The sequence below is a fragment of the Triturus cristatus genome, chromosome 1_2, assembly GCF_964204655.1.
Source record: "Triturus cristatus chromosome 1_2, aTriCri1.1, whole genome shotgun sequence".
Classification (NCBI taxonomy): Eukaryota; Metazoa; Chordata; class Amphibia; order Caudata; family Salamandridae; genus Triturus; species Triturus cristatus.
In genome coordinates, this window is record NC_140580.1 from 277,740,202 (window position 1) to 277,763,217 (window position 23,016).

A 23,016-nucleotide genomic window follows, 5' to 3' on the forward strand; every position below is an offset into this window, starting at 1 on the left:
CAATTGCCATGGCAAGGGTACTCTGCCCACCAATAAAAAAACAGTAATGACCAGCCTCTAAATAGGATTTTTCTCCCATGGCATGGGAGTCATTTTGCATTTTTCACTGCCCTGAACAGCCAGGTTTTACATGGCAGTGACAGACAGTGCGATGTTGCGACGGAGTACCTTCCCCACCAAATTCTAAATAGAGGCCTTTCAATGTACACCACTAAAAAGCATACCTCACACAAGAGCACGACTCATCAAGAGAGTGAGAAAATACGTCCGGATTGACCGGGCTCTAAAAACTAGAGGAACTAGAAACTACATCGGCTCCTATGTAAGCCCAAACCCCCTACAGAATCTGCTCTATCATATTGCAGGGTGTCACCTCCAACATGCCACTCTCCTTAACAGACAATAGTCTGTTAAGGAGTGTGGCATGTTGGAGGTGACCAAGGAATGCTTCCACATTGCAAATAGTTAAAATGTGTAGGAAAGCTGATAATTGGGCAATAGCAAAACAAATGCATAAAACTAATGTAAACAAATTCACTAGTGGTAGAACTTACCATTGAAATGTCTTCTGGTCTTATAGGAGAAAATCTGGTCTTTACTACATGCTTCTCATTAGCGAGGGGACCTAGAAAGAAAATATGAAACGTGTGTCTCTTATTCAGAAATTAATATAGTCTCTCATCATAATTTTGCAATAATATATATGTTAAAAACATTCAAAGAGGAAATAGATGAAAAAAGAGTAAATGATAATAAAATAAATATAGATGTCCCAGAGCCTTGCTGGAACTGGAAAGACAGAGCCTTGAAGCTCAGCACTCTGAAGGGAGACATACCAGCTGGAGATCACTCCGGCACCATAGCCGTCCACCCGGCGAAGCAAGAGCGGGCCAACATTGCCGGCCTTTCTTCCAGTACATGAGGTGACATGGTAGCGGGTTAGTCAGGGTTACTGTTGGGCATCGGGTATTGGGCTTAGTTGGGTTTAGCAAGACGCGATAAGGTAGTTACCGTAGCACAGGGTTAGAGACAGCAACATACAGAAGCGGCTGGCCTAATTACCCATGTGGCTCGCACTTTCCATGACCACCGCCAGCTGACCAGCCCATTATCGCTGCTGCCCCCAGGGCCCTAGCCCCCATGACAGCCTGTCTGCTGGACCCAGCCTGTCTCAACCAAAAGGTAGCGTTGTAGTGTCTCCAGTTCAAGAACAACACGTAGTCCAATGTGTTGGGTTCTTTACCTTTAATGGAGCATAGGAACCTTGTCCTGAACAGCCAGACACCAATAGCCCCCTCTGGTCTCAACCGACCTGGAACCCACCTATGTCATTATACCCACATTCTACTACAGACTAGATACACCAGGGAAAGAGGGAAGAAAGACTAAGTCATATCATAACACATCCCTTTTCTTTCATCACAATATATATATAAATGACCCCCACCTCCCACATCGCCTGGGGAAGCACACAAACAGAGGCAGACGAACATACAGGAACACAAGAGGAACCCCGTACATGAGACACCACCCACCACCCGTATGCCCCCCAAAAAACACACCAACACCTTCCCCAAGTTGCTACTCAGCCACACATGTAATCATCAAGCCATCTGGGAGGCTTACCACATCTTCTTCCTCTTCCACCCGACCAAATTTCTCCTTGTGCATCACCACCCTCTGCATTGTGCAGCACAGGCTTTGCTAGAGACACCTTCACAACATTCTCACTCCAATTATCAGTCACCTGGGACTCGTCATCATTCGAATTTGGCAAACACGAGCCTGCTTCCAACCCTGCCTGTACTGACGAATAAACCACCCCTTTGAAATAAAGCCACTCTTCTCATGTTCCAGACTGGCTCACTTTCCAACCTCACCCAACTGTGGCCCTCCACCTTGACTTTGTAGGGACTTCAAAATGTTGACAAACCAGACCTCATCCCACCTGGCTTGACTTCGACCCAGTCTCCCACATAAATCAGACCACACTAGGAGGAATCAAGGCCTGCTTTGCTTACTGACTTCTCACCACACCTCCACAACCAGGAAGGAAATAGTTTTGTGCTAGGTTTCCTGCCCCTCATCATCTCAATAGGCGTCTACCCTGTAGCCACATCGGGTGTGGTGGGGTATGCCCACAACATATCTTTCATTGCACTCTGCACACTTAGTCCCGCTTTACCAGTCAACTCCATCGTACCCTTCACCAATACCAATCTCTTCATTCTTTTCACCTGATTATTGCTCTGGAGGTTATACAGAGATGTACACACATGTTTCACCTCAACACGTGCAAAAAATGTCCTCATTTCACCTGAGGTGAGTTGTGTACCATTGTCAGTGATGAGTTTCACAGGCACTCCCCCCTCCTAAAATACGTCTTCCAATAAAGCGATGGTAGCTTTTGTACATATGTTCTTCAAGAATGCCACCTCAAACCATCTTGATCTTGCATCCACCACCACAGCAGCAAAACGTTCTTGCTCTGGCAGAAATGTGACTGGACCAATAAAGTCCAAGCTAACTTTCTCACACACAGAATCTGCTTTGGACATATGCAACTTAGTGTCTTTAGCACGGCCCCCACTCTCAACCTCCAAAAATTATCTTTCAACCTTTTAAGGGTGAATGTTTTCCCCATGTGACCTTCGTGTGCCAAACAAATTAGTTTAGGCCTCAGTACCACAGAAGGAAAAAATCTCTCACCCCAGATGATGAGATGATCCATATTCACAGATAATTCCTGCACCACTTTGGAAAAAAGTCTGACAGCATCAGAATATGTGCTCTCTCTTTTAACCCTTTCCTTAATCATTCTGGTTACTGCTTTCAGTTCTTCATTCTTCTCCTAGGATTCCATCCATTCCTTCTTGGAGACTGCACTGTGCAGATCACCTAACACCTCGTCCACACTTGCCACATCTTCCTCAGTAACTAAATAGCCTTCCTCACACAGTTTGTCAGGCAGACAATCAGCTACTCTATTCTTCCAACCAGGCAAAAATTCCACTGTGAAATCACACTCCTGTAATTTCATGGCCAACCTGGCCAAACGGGCTGAGCAGTTCTTAAAACCATTTGGTGCTAAGACCTTTAATAATGGTTTATGATCAGTCCTGAGAATCATTTTAGAACCCCATATAAAAGTGCGGAAATGGGTAGTAGCCCAAACTGCAGACAGTGCCTCCCGCTCGATGGCCGAATAATTTCTTTCAGTATTTGTCAACGAATGAGACGCAAAAGCTACAGTTCTTTCCACCCCTCCATGTAACTGCAAAAGCAGTGAACAAAGCCTGATTACACTAGCATCTACCGTAAGCTCTGTCTTGAGGCTGCACTGAAATGGAGCTAGTATCTTGGCATTCAAAATCATGTCTTCCTTAATAGTGGAGCGAGCTCTCTGCTGAGCAGTTCCGCACTCAAACTTCCTTCCTTTCCTAAGCAACTCCCTCAACGGTTCGGATTTATTGGCAAAGTCTCTCACAAACTTGCCATAGTATTCTACCATGCCCATAAATGAGCGCAGCATATCCTTGTCACTGGGGGTTTCGGCATTAACAATGGCAATGCCAGTCACTAAATTCATTTTTAGTCTTAATCCCTCACTGGGAATGGGGTACTCTAGGTACTCGAACTCACTCACCAGGAACTTCCACTTCTCTTTCTGCAAGCTGAGGCCAGCCTGAAACAATTTGGTAAGCACTTCACGTAACGTATCATTGTGAGAATCAATGCTATCTCCAAAAATGAGAATGTCATCCTGAAAAATATGACATTTCTGATCCCAGCCAACACTTTCAAAATACGTCTTTGAAACACACCAGCCATTGATGACAAACCGTAGGGCAACCTATTAAATTGAAATACTTCATCAGCTGTGATAAACGCAGTAAGATATTTCAAGTCTGGATGTAGCATTACCTGGTGACAGGCACTGCTGAGATCTAATTTAGGGAAATATTTCCCCCGGCCAGTAAAAAGACTAGCTCTGTGATGTTGGGGAGGGGTAACCAGTCCATGACTACATTCTGGTTTAAGCTGCGGAGGTCAACACAGAATCTCGAAGACCAATCAGCTTTTTTTGTAATCACAACACGGGATAACCATTGTGTTGCCTCCACAGGTTCGATGACACCATCACTAACCATTTGGTCAATGATGTTTTTAACTTCCTCCCTCATAGCGATTGGTACTTTCCTGGCACTATGTCTTACCGGTATGGCATCTTTCCTTAGATTATATTGTGGGTATAGTCCCTGGCCACCCCTAACTTGTTATTGAAAACTGTAACAGTACATCACTCACATCACCCTCATCCTCAACCATGACTTGCTCTGATGCGCTTGGATTCACCACTATGTGTAAGTCATATTGATGAGCCCAATCCAAAATAGGTGGACCATCATTTGCAACATAAATTCTCCCTTTCGTGTTTCTCTTCGGAAACTCAATGTTAGCATTAAAATAACACATCACACCAATGTTGGCTCCTTGATAACCTTTCAATACCACATCTGCGGCTTTCAACACTCAGCCCGGCCACACTTCATCAAACAGATCTTTCGAAATGATGGTGTACAAGCAGCCCGAGTCCACCATCAGTGTTACTGTTCTCTCACCCACCACAAAGTCTGTTCTGGGACGTAAGCATCTCTTGGAATCATCAAGTTCACCAAGTCCAATTTGGCCAACATATTTTGAGTCCACAATGAGAATCCTGTGCTCCATGAGCTCTGCTGATTCCTCAACGGCTGCCACCCTTCCTGTGCTTGTCTTCCACATTCGAGCAAAATGGCCTTTACGCCCACAAGACCGGCAATCTTTTACCAAAGCAAAACAAGATTTGGAGTCTCATTGGGGAAAGCTGCTGCCGTAGAGGTAGCAAAAACGTGCGGTGGATCTGCCTTGGGTGAATACGATGGTTCTTGAACTTGCATTTTTATTAGGTGGTCCAGTTGAAATTGTTGCTTTCCTCTTGACAAAATTAACCGACTCAGTCTCGCAATCCACTGTTACGTCTATGTTTTCCCTTTTGCTCATTTGTTGCATTTCCCTCATACATTTCTTTGATTCCTCCACAACTTAAGCAATCTTCTTCATGGCCTCCTTAAAAGTGGGATCAGCAGCTGCCTACAAGCGCTCCTGCATCTTTTTGTTATTGCACTGAACAATTAATTGGTCTCTTATGAGTTCCTTCATCATAGATCCAAACTTGCATTTCATGGCCAATTCTCTTAATCTCGTCACAAACTCATCTACGGATTCCCCTGGCCTCTGTGGTTGGGTGTAGAACTTGTGTCGTTGCATAACAATATTCAATGACTTGGCAAAGCGTTTGTGAACACGGAATTTGGCTTCCTTATACACATCCTCCATTACATCGCTGTTGTCTTCATATACTTGTGGCAAATATTTAAAGATCTGTTGACACTCAGTGCCAAGGCATCCTGTTAACAAAGCTTTTTTCCTGATTGGAGAAAAATTAGATCCACCTAACGCTACAAGATAGTTTTCAAATGTTTCTATCCAGTCTTCCCACTCTATAGGTGGTTAACGTTGCAGCATTAGAAAAGATGGAGGGACAACCACAGACTGATTGAAACTCTTGATGGTTGCTTTAGCACTTGTTGCTTTTAAACTTACAATGTACTTATGCAAATATTGACTGTAGTCAAAGTGCAGTACAATCGACAACCATCCAATGTACTTACGTCTATATTGACTGTAGTCAAAGTGCAGTACTATCTACAACCACCGGATGGCAGTGTTTGTGATGAGTATCTCTTTCCCACTGTTGAACTCTATAGTAGGCTGTTCGAGTGAGAACGGGAAATGGCTGAAGGCTTGCACTCGTCTAATATAGCAAGTGAAACAGTGCTTGAATATTCGTTGTTTAAAGACAAACACTTGTTACTGAACTCCAGTGGTGCGAAAGATACGGGCAAAGGAACCGGGAGCCTTGGTAACGCTTGACAAACGCTGCGGGTGCACCTGTGTTAGACGAGAACGCTGGAAGAAAGGGGATAGAGGGAGGAGGCGTGAGAGCAGGCAGCACGAGAGGAAAGTGAGCGGGTACAATTTGAATGCGTGACGGGCTCAAGGACTTGACCGCCTGGATTTTAGGTTGGCGGTAAAGGCTCATTGCGATTTACAGGGAAAATCGTAAGGCTATAATTAAAAAAAAAAAAATTCTGTGTAGACAGTCCTACCGCACTCCTCACAGCGGTGAGAGACCTGGTATGTGGAGCAGGGTTCCTTTGTCTCCAGCTCCACTACACAGGCACAGGTGTCTGGCACATCCCATACTGTCGCCAACAATGTTGTAGTCTCTCCAGTCCAAGAACAGCACGTAGTCCAATATGTTGGGTTCTTTATCTATAATGGAGCATAGGGACCCTGTGCTTGACCAGCCAGACACCAACAGCCCCCACTGGTCTTAACCAACCTGGAACCCACCTATGTCACTATCCCCACATTCTACTAAAGACTAGATACACTAGGGAAAGAGAGAAGAAAGACTAAGTCACAGCATAACAGGTAGCCAACAAGCAACCCAGTGGAGTACAAGCTTATAGCACCACAGAACCACAGGAAACCAACAGGAATGCCACTGATGCTGCATTGCTTCTCCCTCCACCCTTTGGTCTAAGGCCAGAGCACTCACTGAACTTAGAGCCTGAGTCTAGTGAACCCAGAAAGGCTCACAAAGACTGGGCGCACTAATGGCCACAAAAACATTTTCTTTCATAGCCTACCTTTGCAGGTACTCCCCCACTCATTTCCAGAAGAAGGAGCCTCCAACAGTCACAGCCATTTCATGTCATTTCAGCATCTACTGTGGCATAGTTTTATAGCCCGTAGCTACAAAACTTATACCACCAGCCAATTGGCCCATTCACTCTTGCCTTTGGAGTTCACTTGGCAGAAAGGAAATGTAGTGTTCATATCCTCTGAGCTAGCTGCCTTCATTTGTCCTGTCCCTTACCCATACAGGGTAACCGCCTATGCAGAGGCACCATGGGCAAAGACTGGCAGCAGAGTAGGCAGTAGAGCACCTGGGCAGCTGCTCAGTTGGGCAGTCAGGTTTTTCGGTTTGGCTGCTAGCCCCCCAGCAATGGCTGTACCCTCTAGTACTGGCCCGCCTTTCCAGCTTTCTTATATAAGGTCCCATACAAGCCCTTGGGACCCCTTTAAAATTCTAAGGACTCACCTGTACCACCTAACTATGAGCAATACGAGGCAGACAATGAAAATGACAGCCCAGCCCGAACACCCTGGGGATAGGCCACAGGATGTGGGGTCCACCATGCTGCCATCTCTTCTCCCCGAAGTCAACCCAAACTTGAACTCATATGTCTTAATCCAGACTCTGGGCGAGGGACGTTTATAAGGAGACAGAACTAACCAAAGTCAAAGCTTAACTACTGCTGCCCAAAGTCCATGCCAAATGCAACCTTTAACCATGCCTCTTGTCCCACTATTAAACACCCTTTCACGCCTTCCTTATCCCGTATTTCTGGAGTCTGTTTCCATGCAGTCACCATGCCTCTCTACCGCAGAGAATACATCATGCCTCCCTTGGCCAAGATCGGCTTCAGCTTCATCTCCGAACAGAATTACAAATTATTACTTTGAAACGTCTTGCTCAAACCCCAGTATAGTGTAAAGCTTAAAGAATCCCTCCAATATGAGAGAAATAGGATCTCAAGTATGGTAACCCAAGCAATTTAAGTAATCTAAGCAATGCCACACCATCCCCAGAAAACAGAGAGCATTATTATGTTACCACGAGATGAACCTATCATGTCTAGTCGTCATCTTCACCCCCATAGCCCTTTGACCAAGGTGAAACCTCATCAGCCTGCCTGCATGGTCAGCTGAGATCTCAACCTACAGCAAACCAGTCCATTAGCTACTAAGCCATCAACCTCGCGCAATGCCCACGCCCAATACATTATCACGAGTGCCATGGTTCATAGGGAACTGAAACCTGAGGACCTGCCTATTTATTTGAGCTTAACGCCTGACTCTTCTTTGCACCCAGGCCCTGGACCAAACCAGCAGACTCTACAAGATGGACCATCTACATTCAACTTCTTACGCTGCACAGCTAAGAAAGATGTAACTGACTCTTATGAACTGGACGAAGACGAAGTGGACTTAAAATATCTGCAAGCCCTCAACATGTCGTCCAACTCCAATGGGCTGTATAATCAGAAGTGGAGCAAACCTTGTATAGATATTCCCAAACACCACCTGCACAAAATATACTCGTTATCATGAAAAACATGTGCTCAATGCTCACTATAGTTGCAGAAGCCCTGACTGCGCAAACCTCATATTAGACATCCAAACTGAAACTCTGCGCACCATAGCAACTAATGTGACAGTGATCAATGGGGTAGAATGCGAGCCATGAAATGAGTAAGGACAGACTCATTTAGGGGCTTCTACTTCGAGACTCAATGGAACCAGCGAGAACCCCACACAGAAACTCCAGTGCAACCTTCAGTGCAAGGAACCCTCACATTCAGTGTTTCCCGACAGGTCCAAGAAAGAAAGAATTATCTTCTATCCTTTCACAGTACCCAGTAGCCACCTCATGCTCTCAATTACAGACAAAGAGTATAGAAATGGAAAGCCCCATACTGGGAAACTATCCATCACTTTAGCTGTACCTTCTACCTTGGCCCCATGACAATCCTACAACCTTTAGAAACCAAGCTGGGTGTACAATTTGCCAATTAATTGATGAGCCCACACAAGCATGGCTACAACCTGCAGCCAGGGATACAGACCTTAGCCATGAAGCCACTATAGCCCAATCTGATCTCCTGGTATTAAGAAGGCAAGAGCTCTACAGCAGTTCTCTCAAAAGAAAGAGACTCATTCAGGAACTCGCAGTCTCCTCCACAAGCAGACAGGCAGGTTTTTCTTCATAGCTGGCATAACTCACAGGACATCAGGGTAACTGGTCTGTCGCCAAAACTATACCATCCCTATGGCTGGCCCACAAATGCAGTCTCCTCTCTGATGGGACAAGCCAGGTAAAGGAAGCTGCAACGCAGGCCCACCTGCCTATATTGGGCATCCCATAGGTAACAACATAATTCTCTTTACACCAACCTACTGCTCCAGAGGCTGCCACGAAGTCTTAAACAGAGGCAATTTATTAAGAGTGATAGAGGCATTGCCCAGGCTTAATAAAGTGCTGTCTACAGACCTGCTTTGAGTAGGCTTTGTTCCATCCGTGACCAAGGAGGGCTCTAGAGAAGCAACGGTTTCCTGGTGGGCAAATAGGGCCATCATCAAAGTAATGCTAACACAAGAAGCCATACTGTTGGACAGGGGAATCGTTGTCACCACAGGAAAGACAGACCAGTATCCAAGTATTTTTTTAAATACTGTCTGACACCCACGTGGTCTTGACTCAGAGGCAGCGATGTCCACAGCCTCTTGTCAGATCTGACCGTGACCCAAATAGTGGCTTCGACTCACAAAGTCTAGGAATAAAACTTTAAAACAAACAACCACCAGCGAATGCAAGTATTGCTGGTTAACAGCGATTGACCCAGCATCATTCTTGCTCCGACTGAGCCCCCAGGCGACTACTCTATTTGGACTTGGTTACCAGCCGCCTTGCAGGGAGCCCCTCAGGACATCTCAAGATTTTCCACACGGGATAAACGCTCTGCTCAAATTGAAAGTGATCAGGTCAGATTAATTAGTTGGAAAATCACCAACTTGCAGCGGAAATCAGAGGATGAAGAATGGGTCACTTGCATCAAATCACATTCAATTTTCTGTCTTCAAGGGACCTGTGCACTCAATGAAATAGAACTTGAGGGGGTTCTTCAACTATTCCTTACAAGCAACCAACGGAAATAAGTGAAGGCCAGAAGGAGGTGTAACAACCTGGGTTGCAGTGAATCTCCCAAGTATCAGTGCAGGTGGAAACCAAACAGGAAAACGGAAATAACATCCAACATCTGAAAGTCTGCCATGAATAATGGGTCTTGGACCTATTCAATGTTTATATTCCACGAGGGAAACAAAAAGACCATTTACAACAATAAATCTACTAAGCTCTTACATTGATAACGCATGTAACGGGAACATATCACAGCTAAATAGTGCTAGGAGTAAGTGATGCCCTCATGCTATCTTAGTGTGCGGGGACTTCAACAGCAAGCCAGCCGTATCCATTGTTGACCAAACCAAGTTGGAGGCTAGGAGGGCCCCTCCTACTCCCTGGTTTCTGACCCTATAATCAACTAGACTGGAACAGAAGGTTAATACTTTCTTTTCTTCCTCTCAGTGACTGCACTTCCTCGTACCACCTTGCGCAGCACATTTTCAGATTTGGCTTGTAAAGCTGAAACAAAAGTTGACTTACAAAGTCAAATGTCTCATTGTGGCCACTGTATAGCAAATGCTATCTTCGTTTTCTAAAACATGGAAAGTAGCAGAAAAATATAAAAACTGAGAAACAAGACAGAAAGTGTTTTATTTCAAATAGTTAAACTCAATGAATAGGAAGAAAGTTATTTCAGATGCATGGCCTCCTCATATTCGAGTCTGTCTGAGCCCTTAATAGTATAAGGAGCCCCACTTCTCTAGCTTGGCACGCAGTATTCAAGTTTACATGCTATCTTCTATATAAACCAGTCACCACCCGTATCAAAAAGGGAGTTTACATCTTTTACCCATCCTGTTTTTATCTGTGTCCACCTTCTACGATAACCGAAGCCTCCAGTAGGCTCAGAGACATTACAGTAACATAAAAGGAAACAGTGCAGTAGCTGCATCAGCTCTTCAGATGGGTGTTGATGGAAATTACCCTTTCTGCTGTGTCACTCCCAAACTTTTTGCCTTCCTCCTTCTCTTTTTGCTGAATTCATTTTTTGGGGGTTTTAGGACGGGACTCTGGGAACTTTACCACTGCAAGCCAGTTCTAAAGCGCATGTTCTCTGTGTAAAACATGGTAACATTGGCGTATTTCATTTATGTATAAGTCCCTAGTAAAGTGCACTACATGTGTCCAGGGCCTGTAAATGAAATCCTACAGGTGGGCCTGCAGTACTGATTGTGCCACCCACTTAACTAGCCTTTTAAACATGTTTTAGGCCTGCCCCTGCGGAGCCTGTATATGCAGTCTTAAACTGCCATGTCAACTTGGCAAGTTAACCCTCTTGCTAGGCCCCAACCTTCCTGTTTAATACATCTCTGCCACCCCTAAGGTAGGCCCTGGACAGCCCAAACGGCAGGGTACAGTGTATTTAAAAAGTAGGGCATGCACTTGTAAGTTTTACATGTGCTAGTAGTGAAAAACTCTTAAATTCGCTTTTCAGTACTGCAAGGCCTATCTCTCCAATAGGAGAACATTGGGATTACCATATTCCATTTTATAAGTTTAATTTCCAATCGGGAAGATATTGGTCCTTCAGGTTTTGTGTCTCTGGAATCACAATGTAAAATCAAAGCTTATGGTGAAGTCAGATTTAAATTGTAATTCTGAAAATGCCACTTTTAGAGAGTTGCATTTTCTTACTTTAGCCATTTGGTGCCTTCTGCCAGTCTCTGAATGCACTTCTGGATTCTGGGGTAAGTGACAGCTGAGCTAGGCAGCCAAACCCAAAGCGAGCTTGCTGCGATTGATGGGCCATCCGCATCCTGATGGGCTATCCTAGGCAGGATGGGCGGGAGAAGCTGGCACTTACACCTGAATAGTCTGTGTCCTGTGCCGACACAAAGGGCTGCAGATCCCCCTGTAGTGAGTCTGGAGCCAGGGCAGGGAATATGTGCACTTCAAAGGCATCTCTTTGAACTCTCCCCACTTAACAGACACAACTGGTTAAAAATACTGGACCCCTGACACCACCAGTTCAGTACACTTCTGGACCTGCGGATACTCTGCCAGGAAGAAGGAGCCCTGTGATGCTACAAGGACTGCCACTCTGCTGGACTCCTGCTTTGCTGTGCTGACCTGCAGCCCTCTTGCCTGGGAGTTAGAAGGACAGGACCTGCACGTCTCCAACCCAGAACCAAAGTGACTCCAAGGGCGTGCTGGCTTGTCTCCTGTGTGAAGTCTCACAAACATAAAAGTCTTCCAACTCATCCTGCTACAGCACCTGGACTCTGCCATCTGTGAGTCTTGCCTTGCCAAGTGGTGCCAATCCAGCCCTGGGCCCTTGGACGTGGCTATAAAGTGCTTTTCCATCAGACATTCATGGAACGCCAATTCGCTGCTCGTAACCAGTGCATCTCAATTGACATTTATTGCTGCTGCCACGAGCATCTAGATCAGGGGTCTCCAACCTTTTCTGTAGTGAGAGCTACTTCTGCTCAAGGAAAATCTTCCCGAGCTACTAGCACATTTTATACCTGTAAAATATTGACTACACTATGACCACCCAAAGCAAGATTTTCAGAAGTTACCACCCAAGTATACCAAGTGCGGTTACCAGCAGAAATGCTGGGAAAAGGTTCTTCAATATTAAATGCCTCCCCTTGACTTATGAAGTAACATTCAAATCTTGACATGCCCAGTGGCACAAAGGACATAAGCACAGCAGTACGTCTCCCCAGCTCAGCTTGAATTATCATTCACCAGTTTCTGAAAATGCACATTTTTCTATCTAATACTACTTTCCACTGTGGGCAAACAAACTCAATTGTCCAGAAGAAACCCCATATGTGAAAACTAAAACTGCCTTTGAAATATCAGTTTTCAGTTTTTGAGAAATGCACAGTCTCAAAACATCAGCTTGTCATTATCATCATGTACTCCCATGTACAAATGCCTCATGTGGACAGACTACTTTGAATTCCCAGGTATTACAGTCATATGCCATGGATGCTCACCATTGGTATAGGAAACAATGGTCCTAGACTTCTTTAAATCTACAATTCAGTTACAAAAAATATTCATTAGTCAAAGGGCATCCGGTACATATAGAATTAGCATTGTATCATTAATGTACCACCATTTTCTTAACAATGCAAACCAGTATATCCTCAAAAGACACAAAGGCACAAAATATCACTCCAATAGTAACTGTTTATTATTTAGTTACTTTTATAACAGATCACCATATTCAATGCTCCAAATAGAGAAAGAGGTTGCTCCAAGGGGAGTGTGAAAAAGGAAAGTGCTCGTGAGGTAGGACAGATATAAAGGAGGGGAATCCAAAACGCAAATTCAATAACCAATCAATTACATATTATGGTATCCGTAGTAAAACTGGTCGTGGTTCATAGTGGCACCAGTTTTACAGATAGGCCTGTCCCTAATGGATTTACAAATATTCATTTCATGATTTTCTGATGACGCACAGAGAACATTCATCTGTGAAAAGGCAGGGCTGGGGTGATATCAGGTACAGGCCCACTGAGGGAGAGTGTTGACGTTTCGACCCTGGTGCAATGAGGGTAATTTATATCCTCTGCAGGCAGGTCTTCCTCAGGATGGGGGGAGGGGTGGCAACCTAGGGTGAAGTACAGTCAGGATACAGCCCCTGAGGAAGACCCGCCTGCAGAGGATATAAATTACCCTCATTGCACCAGGGTCGAAACGTCGACACTCTACCCCAGTGGGCCTGTACCTGATATCATCCCAGCCTGCCTTTTCACAGATTAATGTTCTCTGTGCATCATCAGAAAATCATGAAATGAATATTTGTAAACTAGATATCTCAGGTTGGTGTTCTATGCTTTAAGCACAACATTTCAGTTTATTCTTTAAAACTGTATAACTCCGGTTCTACTTATTGGATGTTTGTAGTTGTGGTCTTGTTTTGTTCACTAAATGACGCTCTATTGGTGTAACCAGGTGTGGTATCTTTTTGTGTGGTGTTTCAACTGTTTTACTGTTTGAAGTGCTGCACAAATACTTTACACAGTGACTCTTAAGTTAAGCCTGACTGTTCTGTGCCAAGCTACCAGGGGTTGAGCACAGGTTAATTTAGGGTGTGTTTGTGACTTGCCCTGACTAGGATTGTGGTTCCTGCTTAGACAACGTGCATACTTTTGCCAACCAGAAACCCAATTTCTAACTGGTGTCGTATCCCCTCCTTCCTTCTGTCATTCAAATATTGACAGGCCTTACCTGAATGACCTTAAGAGCATTTGGACCTTAGGAGATTCTTGGGGCCCCAGTCACATAGTTCCTAAATGGGACTGTGACTCAAAGTTGATGCTGATGAATAATAAATAAACAAAGCCAGGTACCTGCTGTAAATTGGTGACATTATTTATGAGGTTTTATCGTGGGTCCTCCCTTTATCATTGCTTCTTTTACATTATGGTATGGTACATGAGCCCACATAAGACTAGTTTGTTGATCCTATATCAAATGCTTATTTTTTAGTAAAATCAAACCAGGCATCTGGACGGTATTTCAGGATCCCTGTAGGCTAATGTCAGAACCCCTTTCAGAGGGCTACTGGGCACACAGAGGTTACTGGGCCCAACTGTGGGGGCTAAGGCCTTTCACTCCCGTTGTCACTGGGCCCGACCTACCATGGATCCTGAGCAGCTGGGCCAAGTACCCTCTTCTGCACTTGACTCTCAGTGGCAGTTTGCTGATGGAGCATTAGGTATTCCCTATATTGGACCACAGGTAGAGTGAGCTCAGACCTGTATCTGCATATCATTTAAAGCCCTTCCAACCCCACTGCTGTTGCTACCAAGCTGCTCTTCAAGCATTCATTGTAACTGGTGACTCACTGCTGCTGCCAGTGCCAAAGGAGTGCAATGTAGGCGTATCTTGCAAACCATGACTGCATGTATTTCATACTGTGATTGGCAAGTCACACGCATCTTGCCTTCGCAATATGACCTAGTGGAGTGCATGGGAGCATAGATGAGCACCTGCAGAGCCATGCCCTGCAGAAATATGTCATTGGTTAGTTCTTGCAAAACATCACATCAATGCCAAAAGACTATATTTAGATGGAACCTTTTCATGGAGTTTTTGTCTATAAGACAGATGTGATTGAATTCTGAGAAGCCTTTTGGTTCCACACACAAACACACCGGGGTCTATTCACAAAGGTAAATTTAATTATTTCTAAATCTATCACTGCACCCAGGTGTTGCTCTATCTTTTGTTTTTGCTGGTCACCAGGCTGGGGTGGGCCAGGGCTTGGGGGCTTGGCACGTGTATATTTTCACCAGTTCTGAGTGCATGTTTAAACTTAAGTGTAGACTTGCATGTCTTCACCACTGGAGTAACCTCTTTCAAAAGGATTTATGAGTGTAAACTTGCCAAAAACACATACTTTAAAAAAATTGGCATCGCAGTTTCATGAGGATTTAAATCTGTGCCCCCTAGAGAGTGACAGAGGTTGAGGGGTTGGCACATTTCTAGGCCCCAGGGACTCATTTGCCAGGCCACTGTTCTTAAAATCTGGGAGGGTAAGGTATTTCCCCCCCTCCCCAGCCTTATTTATTCTCCTTGGCTGATTGTTTTTGGGGGGAGGGGAGCATGCAACCCTCCTCTCATATCCTCATCGAGGCCCATCCCCTTAGCTGTGATCTAAATTTGGAGAAGGCGGCGCACCCCCCTTCTCGAGCCACATATCGGAACCACATAGTTGAGGACTGAGAAGTGCAGTGTCCTGAGGACTCCAACCCCCAGAACGCTGCTAGGGCCGGTGTTGTGTAATATCTGGTATCCCCTTGGGATCATGTATCCCCTGCTCTTCGGAAGTCTTCGGAGAATTAACTCTGCCCGGGCAGGATCAGACAGAAGCAGACGATCTCTGCTCGGGCTGAGTGCGGGGATACACGATTTCATGGGATTGGGATACCAAACCAAGCTCATGCTATAAATTATCTGACTTTCTCTAACACTGGAGTCACTGTTGCACAAGTGACAGGCAGTAAATCGCTAGTAGTTAAAAGAATGAAAGGTTAAATAAATGAAAATTAAATGCATACACAGAGTCGGAGTGGAAGAATGGAATGTTTATTTTCTAAGCAAATCGCATCTAGAACAAAGAAAGAAAGGTGAAATTAATGAAAATTAAATAAATGCACGAACGGAGTCCGAATGAAAGAATGGAATTTTAATTTTTAAGCAAATCACAAGTACTACAACGAAGGAACCGTGAAATAAATGAAAATTAAACATATGCAAGAGTCGGAGTGGAAGAATGGATTTGTTATTTTTTTAAGCAAATGGCAAGTAATACGAAGAAGGAAGCGTGAAATAAATGAAAATTAAACATATGCAGGGAGTCGAAGTGAAAGAATGGAATTTTTATTTTCTGAACAGATGGAATCACATTGTAAAATAAAACATGAGGAGAGAGAATGACAGATAAGGGAGCATAGCTGCCAAGGTTTTACTTTGCTATTTGTGACATTCTCATAATTGCAGTGTAATTATGAGTGACATTTCAACAACTATGAGGGTCTCTTTCTTGTAAGCAAAGTCAAGTGATAAAGATGAGGGAAGCATATAAACATAAGAAATTACACCCATTTCACCAAAGAGAAACTCTAAGAAGATCTTAAAATTGTTGGAAAGCACCAGATATAGAAGGGCACTAACCTATTACTCATGACCCTCCCTAGACAGCAGCACGGGCATTGGCAAGGCTAAGGAGAGTGAGGGGCACACCTTACAGCCAGCCAGGATGCCGTTGATTTCAAAGACAGTATGGTTTAATCAATCTGAATAAAAATGATAACTGAGGAGTGCAGCTGAGCTGTGTCAGCCCCGGTTGGCACACCACTGCCTGCCCCATCCTGCAGCACCAGATCACACCAGCAGGCTGCAGACGTCACAGAGCTACTAAAAATACCAGGCTCGTAAGTGACCCAGCTGCTGGCCATGTGAAAGTTGGACTGGCACCATTACATCTGACCCCTCATTACCCTAACCAGGTATCAAGTTGTCGATGCTAGGGACCGGAATAACTCCGCTAGACAGGCGCCAACAGACTGGGGCTCTAGGGAGGCCGCATCTATCCTGGTGGTTGCTCCCTAGGGCTCAGCTTCCAGCTTGTTTATATGTAGGCCACACTCATCTGCGGCAGCCTTGTGTGCAGGGGGTGTGCCCGGGTAGTCCTATGTGGAAGGAAAGTATGGAAGCGGGGATGCTGGGTGGAGAGGGGGCGAGTGTATGGGTTTCTCTGGCGTTTTTGGAGGGTGTGGGGAGAAGATTCCAGGTGTAGCCAGGTGTCTCACGCAGGGTCCCTTACTTTTTGTGGCGCTGCAGATAACTGCTGTTTATCTGCTGTGAAGCGCCGGCGGGGCAGCCTGCCATTAATGGGCTTAGGTGCTAAGTGCAGACCCCCTTCATCCCTGTGGTGCCCATTACCTGCTGAGTGTGTGAGTAAAATCCCTAACGTGTTCTTCTGGCCTGATCTGTGGGAATTTGAGACCAAACTGACCGGGGAAGCTACTACTGGCCTCCGTGGAGCGAAATTAAGGTGAGGGCGCCGGTTCCCTTACCTGCTGCTGGTGTAGGATCATTCTCTCCCTCCTGGGTGCTGCTGTCTTTGGAGTCAGCTGCAGCCGCGCTCCTCCAGGAGTCAAGTTGACGACTCCTTGCTGACTGCGCCACAGCATGCATTCTGAGATGAGGCTGCCTGGCTGCTACTCAGTGCTGCCTGTAAGACACCACCAGTACTGCTGCTATCTGGTCTGGGATGGTACCGGCAGCGTGTCAAAAGATTGTCACATTATGCAGTGACTGTCACGTTGCCCGCTCACACTGTGCCGGCCCACCAATATATAAAGAGAGCGAGTCTCTTGATAGAAGCTGTTGGGCATATTTTTAAAACTGACTGTGAGGTGCCATCACATGACGAGTCTCACTGTGAGTCACACAGTTAACCTGAATGGATTGCTGGTGTCGAGGGGAAGTGAATAAACTTTGTTGCCTTGTATACTCTGCTCTCAGCCTGCCTAAGTCAGCCCAGTCACGAGCTGAGCCAGCCGCCCCAAGCCTGCGCACATTCATTTTTCTTAGGTACGGGAAGTTTAAGGGATTTGCCCAGAATCAGAGGATGTTGAGCGTCATCGCGGAGATTCAAAGCCGAATCCCCAGGTGCGAGGTCAACCGCTCTAGCCGTAAGGCAACATCATCTCCCCTATCTATAATATTTAGTATCCCATGTGTTTCTGGGGTTAGAACTTACCAGTATTCAACTTGACATGGTCCTATGGTGGATGTGTGAGATCAGTTTTTCTATGCTAAATAGCCACCTTTCTTTTGCTCTCCAACATTATTTACTTTGTTTATACCTAATATAATGGCTCACGCATTGTTGTAATATCTCATATCCCCTATGTTTCATGGGTTACCCTTTAGCCATTGACCACTTGAAGTTGTATTTTTTTTTATAGCAGATTACAGTATCTTTAATTTTTTTTTACCTCATTCCACAAGATTGTACGTCCGGTTCCCTTACGGGATACCATATATAATGGCCTATTCTGGCAATATTATTTGGTATCCCTTATGTTTCTTGGGTTAGTACTTACCAGGATTCAATTTGACATGCTCTTATGTTGAATGGGTGAGCACAGTATTTCCATGCTAATTATAACCCTTCTTTTTGCTTTCCAACATCGTTTACTATTGGGATACCAAATATTATGGCTCACACATTGCTGTTATATCTTGTATCACCTAAGTTTCATAGGTTACCCTTTAGCCATTCACCAGTTGAAGTTGCCTTTTATTTTATAGCAGACTACAGAATCTTTTCAGATTTTTTACATCATTCCACAAGATTGTACATTCAGTTCTCTTAGTGCATACCACATATAATTGGCCCATACCGGCTATATTATCGGGTATCCCCTGTGTTTCTGGGTTTTGAAGTTACCAGTAATCAATTTGACATGGTCATATGTTGGGTTGATAAGCACAGTATTTCTATGGCAAATAGCACCCTTCCTTTTGCTTTCCAATATCGTTTACAATGGGGATACCAAATATTATGGCTCACATATTGCTGTAAAATCTTGGATCCCCTACGTTTCATGGGTTACCCTTTAGCCATTGACCACCTGAAGTTGCCTTTTATTTGATAGCAGACTATAGTCTCTTTTAACATGTTTTAAATCAGTCAACGAGATTTGACATCCGGTTCCCTTAAGGCATACCAAATATAATGGTCCATACCGGCTATAATATCTGGTATCCCCTGTGTTCCTGGGGTTAGATTTTACCAGTACCCAATTTGACATGCTGTTATGTTGGATTGATGAGCACAGTATTTCTATGGCACATAGCGACCGTCCCTTTGCTTTCCAACATCGTTTACTATGGGGATACCAAATATTATGGCTCACGCATTGCTGTAATCTCTAGTATCCCCTACTTTTCATGGGTTAACCTTTAGCCATTGACCACTTGAAGTTGTTTTTTATTTGATAGCAGCCTACAGAACTTTAAAAAATGTTTACATCATTCCACAAGATTTTATATCCGGTTCCCTTAATTTAGGGGATACCAAATATATTTATTTATTTATTGCGATTTAATATAGCGCAAACATCACCCGAAGGTGTCAGAGCGCTTTGCAAAAGAACCAGTTGTGTTACATAAGGACTTTGGATTACATGAGTTACATAAGAGATACAAATGGAAAAAAATTGCAAATTTACAAGTTATAAAGTCACTCAAGGAAGAGATGCAAGCAGATAAACTCTAAGATCACATAGGAATGGTAGAAGTACAGAGGTCAGCTACATATACTAGTGGTTAGAGTTATATATACACACAAGTTGCAAATTCACACAGGGTTACATTTTAACAGTGATTAGGCTTAGACAATTATATATTACATATTTACAGAGCAGGAAATTCTTTACTTTTATTTTTATAAATCTTTTTATTAAAAACATAAAATAACAATACAACAAAAAACAAACCAAAAAGGAGAGCAATTGCCAGAAGGAGCACATCACGTGAGCAGGAAATTATTGCCATCATTCAGCCAGGTGTTCAGGTGGTGTTGCATTCAAGGGTGGAGGTCTTTACGAAATCAGATATCCCGCATTGTTCAAGCAGTAAGGCCCCGGCAGGCCCAGCTGTAAGCTGCAGGTGCCATGTTTGAGTCAAGCAGACTAAGAGTCAAAAGGAGGACAGTTCGTTGATATGTAGCTTTTGTCAGATTCACCCCTTGGGGGAGGATTGGTCTGCCCTTACTGTCCCTTCTGGGCCCCAGTCTTGTGGTTGCTCCTTCCCTCCTGCACATTATTTACCCCGCACGCCGATTGTGGCCCTCGCGGTGGTATTGATGTCTGTATTTGTCCCCACTGCTGCCATTTTGAAGTCAGGCAGACCTCTTGGGAGCTTTCTAACTTGTTCAGATGCAGCTGGGGAGCCCTAGTCCTGATGTCCCCAAAGCCCCCGGTGCCAATGTTAGCTGTGGCGTCTCTGCTCACCGGTAGGCTCTGGCGGCCCAAGGCTTCACTCCGTCGCTGCGCTCCACCCCACGAGGCTCCGGCCGCATGGAGCAACGGTCGAGTTCTCAGTCGCGGCTCCAGGTGCCCTCTCCGATCGGGCCGGAACCCCACCAAGGATCTTCACTCTCCAATTCGCCTCTTCAGGTGCGTCGCATGCCCCAGAGCAGCCAGACGAGGCTTCAACGAGGGTCCAGAGCCCACTCGACTGCGGAGGGGCCAGCTGCCGCTTCAGGGAGCAATTGACGGGACCAAAGAGGAGAGCAGGGACTTTGGGAGTTGGATGTGGGACAAGGGGGATTTTCACCGATTTGGTGATCTCTGATCCAGGAGCTCCCGGGCTGAGCTCCTACCCGGCGGCCATCTTGGAGAGCCGAATTCAATTGGCCTACACCGGCTATAATATCTGGTATCCCCTCTTTTTCTGGGCTTACAACTTACCAGTATTCAATCTGACATGGTATTATGTTGCATGGATGAGCACAGTATTTCTATGGCAAAAAGCACACTTTTGATTTCCAACATCTTTTACAATGGGGTTTCCAAATATCATGGCTCATGCATAACTGTATTATCTTGTATTCCCTACATTTCAAGGGTTACTCTTTAGCCATTGAGCACTTAAAGCTGCCTTTTATTTGATAGCAGGCTACAGTAACTTTTCACACTTTTACATCATTCCACTAGATTTTACAGCCGGTTCCTTTAAGGGATACCACATATAATGGCCTATACTGGCTATCATACCTGGTATCCCTCGTGTTTCTTGGTTTAGAACTTACCAGGATTCAATTAGACATGGTTTTATGTTCGATGGGTGAGCACATGTGTCTATGCCAAATAGAACCCTTCCTTTTGCTTTCCAACATCGTTTACTATGGGGATACAAAATATTATGGCTCACGGATTGCTGTAATATCTCGTATCCCCGATGTTTGTTGGTTACCCTTTAGCCATTCACCATTTGAAGTTGCCTTGTACTTGATAGCAGGCCACAGTAACTCTTCACATTTTTTATATCATGCTACAAGATTATACGTCCTGTTGCCTTAGGGGATACCATATATAATGGCCTATACCGGCTATAATATTTGGTATCGCTCTGTTTCTTGGGCTAGGACTTACCAGGATTCAACTTGACATGTCCTTATGTTGAATGGGTGAGCACCGTATTTCTAAGCCAAATAGCGACCTTCCTTTTGCTTTCCCACATCTTTTACTATGGGGATACCAAATATTATGGCTCATTCATTGCTGTAATATCTTGTATCCCCTACGTTTCATAGGTTAACCTTTAGCAATTCACCAATTGAAGTTGCCTTGTACTTGATAGCAGACTACAGAAACTTTTCACATTTTGCACGTCATTCCACAAGATTTTATTTCTGGTTCCCTTAAAGGATACCAAATATATTGGCCTACACCAGCTATAATATCTGGTAGCCCCTGTTTTTCAGGGGTTACAACATACCAGTATTCAATCTGACATGGTTTTATGTTGGATGCATGAGCACAGTATTTCTATGGCAAATAGTACACTTCCTTTTGCTTTCCAACATCGTTTACAATGGGGATACCAACTATTATGGCTCACGCGTTGCTGTAATATCTTGTATCCCCTATGTTTCATGAGTTACCCTTTAGCCATTGACCACTTGAATCTGCCTTTTATTTGATAGCAGACTACAGTAACGTTTAACACTTTTACATCATTCCACAAGATTTTACATCCGGTTCCTTTAAGGGATACCACATATAATGGCCTATACCGGCTATGATAACGGGTATCCCTGGTGTTTCTTGGTTTAGAACTTACTAGGATTCCATTAGACATGGTCCTATGTTGAATGGGTGAACACGTGTCTCAATGCCAATTAGCACCCTTCCTTTTGCTTTCCAACATCGTTTACTATGGGGATACCAAATATTATAGCTCACTCATTGCTGTAATATCTTGTATGCCCTATGTTTATAGGTTACGCTTTAGCCATTCATAACTTGAAGTTGCCTTGTACTTGATAGCCGGCTACAGTAACTTTTCACATTTGTTACATTATTCCACAAAATTGTACGTCCGGTTGCCTTAGAGGATACCATATATAATGGCTTATACTGGCTATAATAATTGTTATCCCCTGTGTTTCTCGGGGTAGAACTTACTAGAGTTCAACTTGACATGGTCTTATGTTGGATGGATGAGCACTGTATTGCTATGGCACATAGCGACCTTCCTTTTACTTTCCAACATCCTTTACTATGGGGATACCATATATTATGGCTCACACATTGCTGTAATTTCTTGTATCCCCTACATTTCAAGGGTTACTCTTTAATCATTGATCCACTTGAAATTGCCTTTTATTTGATAGCAGACTAAGGTATCTTTTCACATTTTTTAAATCAGTCCACGAGATTGTACGTCCGGTTCCCTTGGGGGATACCATATATAATGCCTATACCAGCTATAATATTTGGTATCCCCTGTAAATCTTGTGTTAGAACTTAAATCAGGATTTAATTTAATATATATATAATATATATTTTGTGTTTTATAGAGCGCGAACTTGACCCCTGAGGGTCTCG

General features: G+C 44.3%; 1 protein-coding gene across 6 annotated transcripts in view; it reads right to left on the bottom strand.

The window, feature by feature from the left end:
• LOC146867157 (uncharacterized) overlaps positions 1 to 23,016 on the bottom strand; it is a 1,274,092-nt gene that overhangs the window by 442,669 nt on the left and 808,407 nt on the right. For all 6 annotated transcript variants that reach the window (XM_085603699.1, XM_085603695.1, XM_085603693.1 and 3 more), the window contains one exon: positions 555 to 625. In XM_085603699.1, the coding sequence (XP_085459825.1) occupies positions 555 to 625 (71 nt within the window). The remainder of the gene's footprint in view (positions 1 to 554; positions 626 to 23,016) is intronic.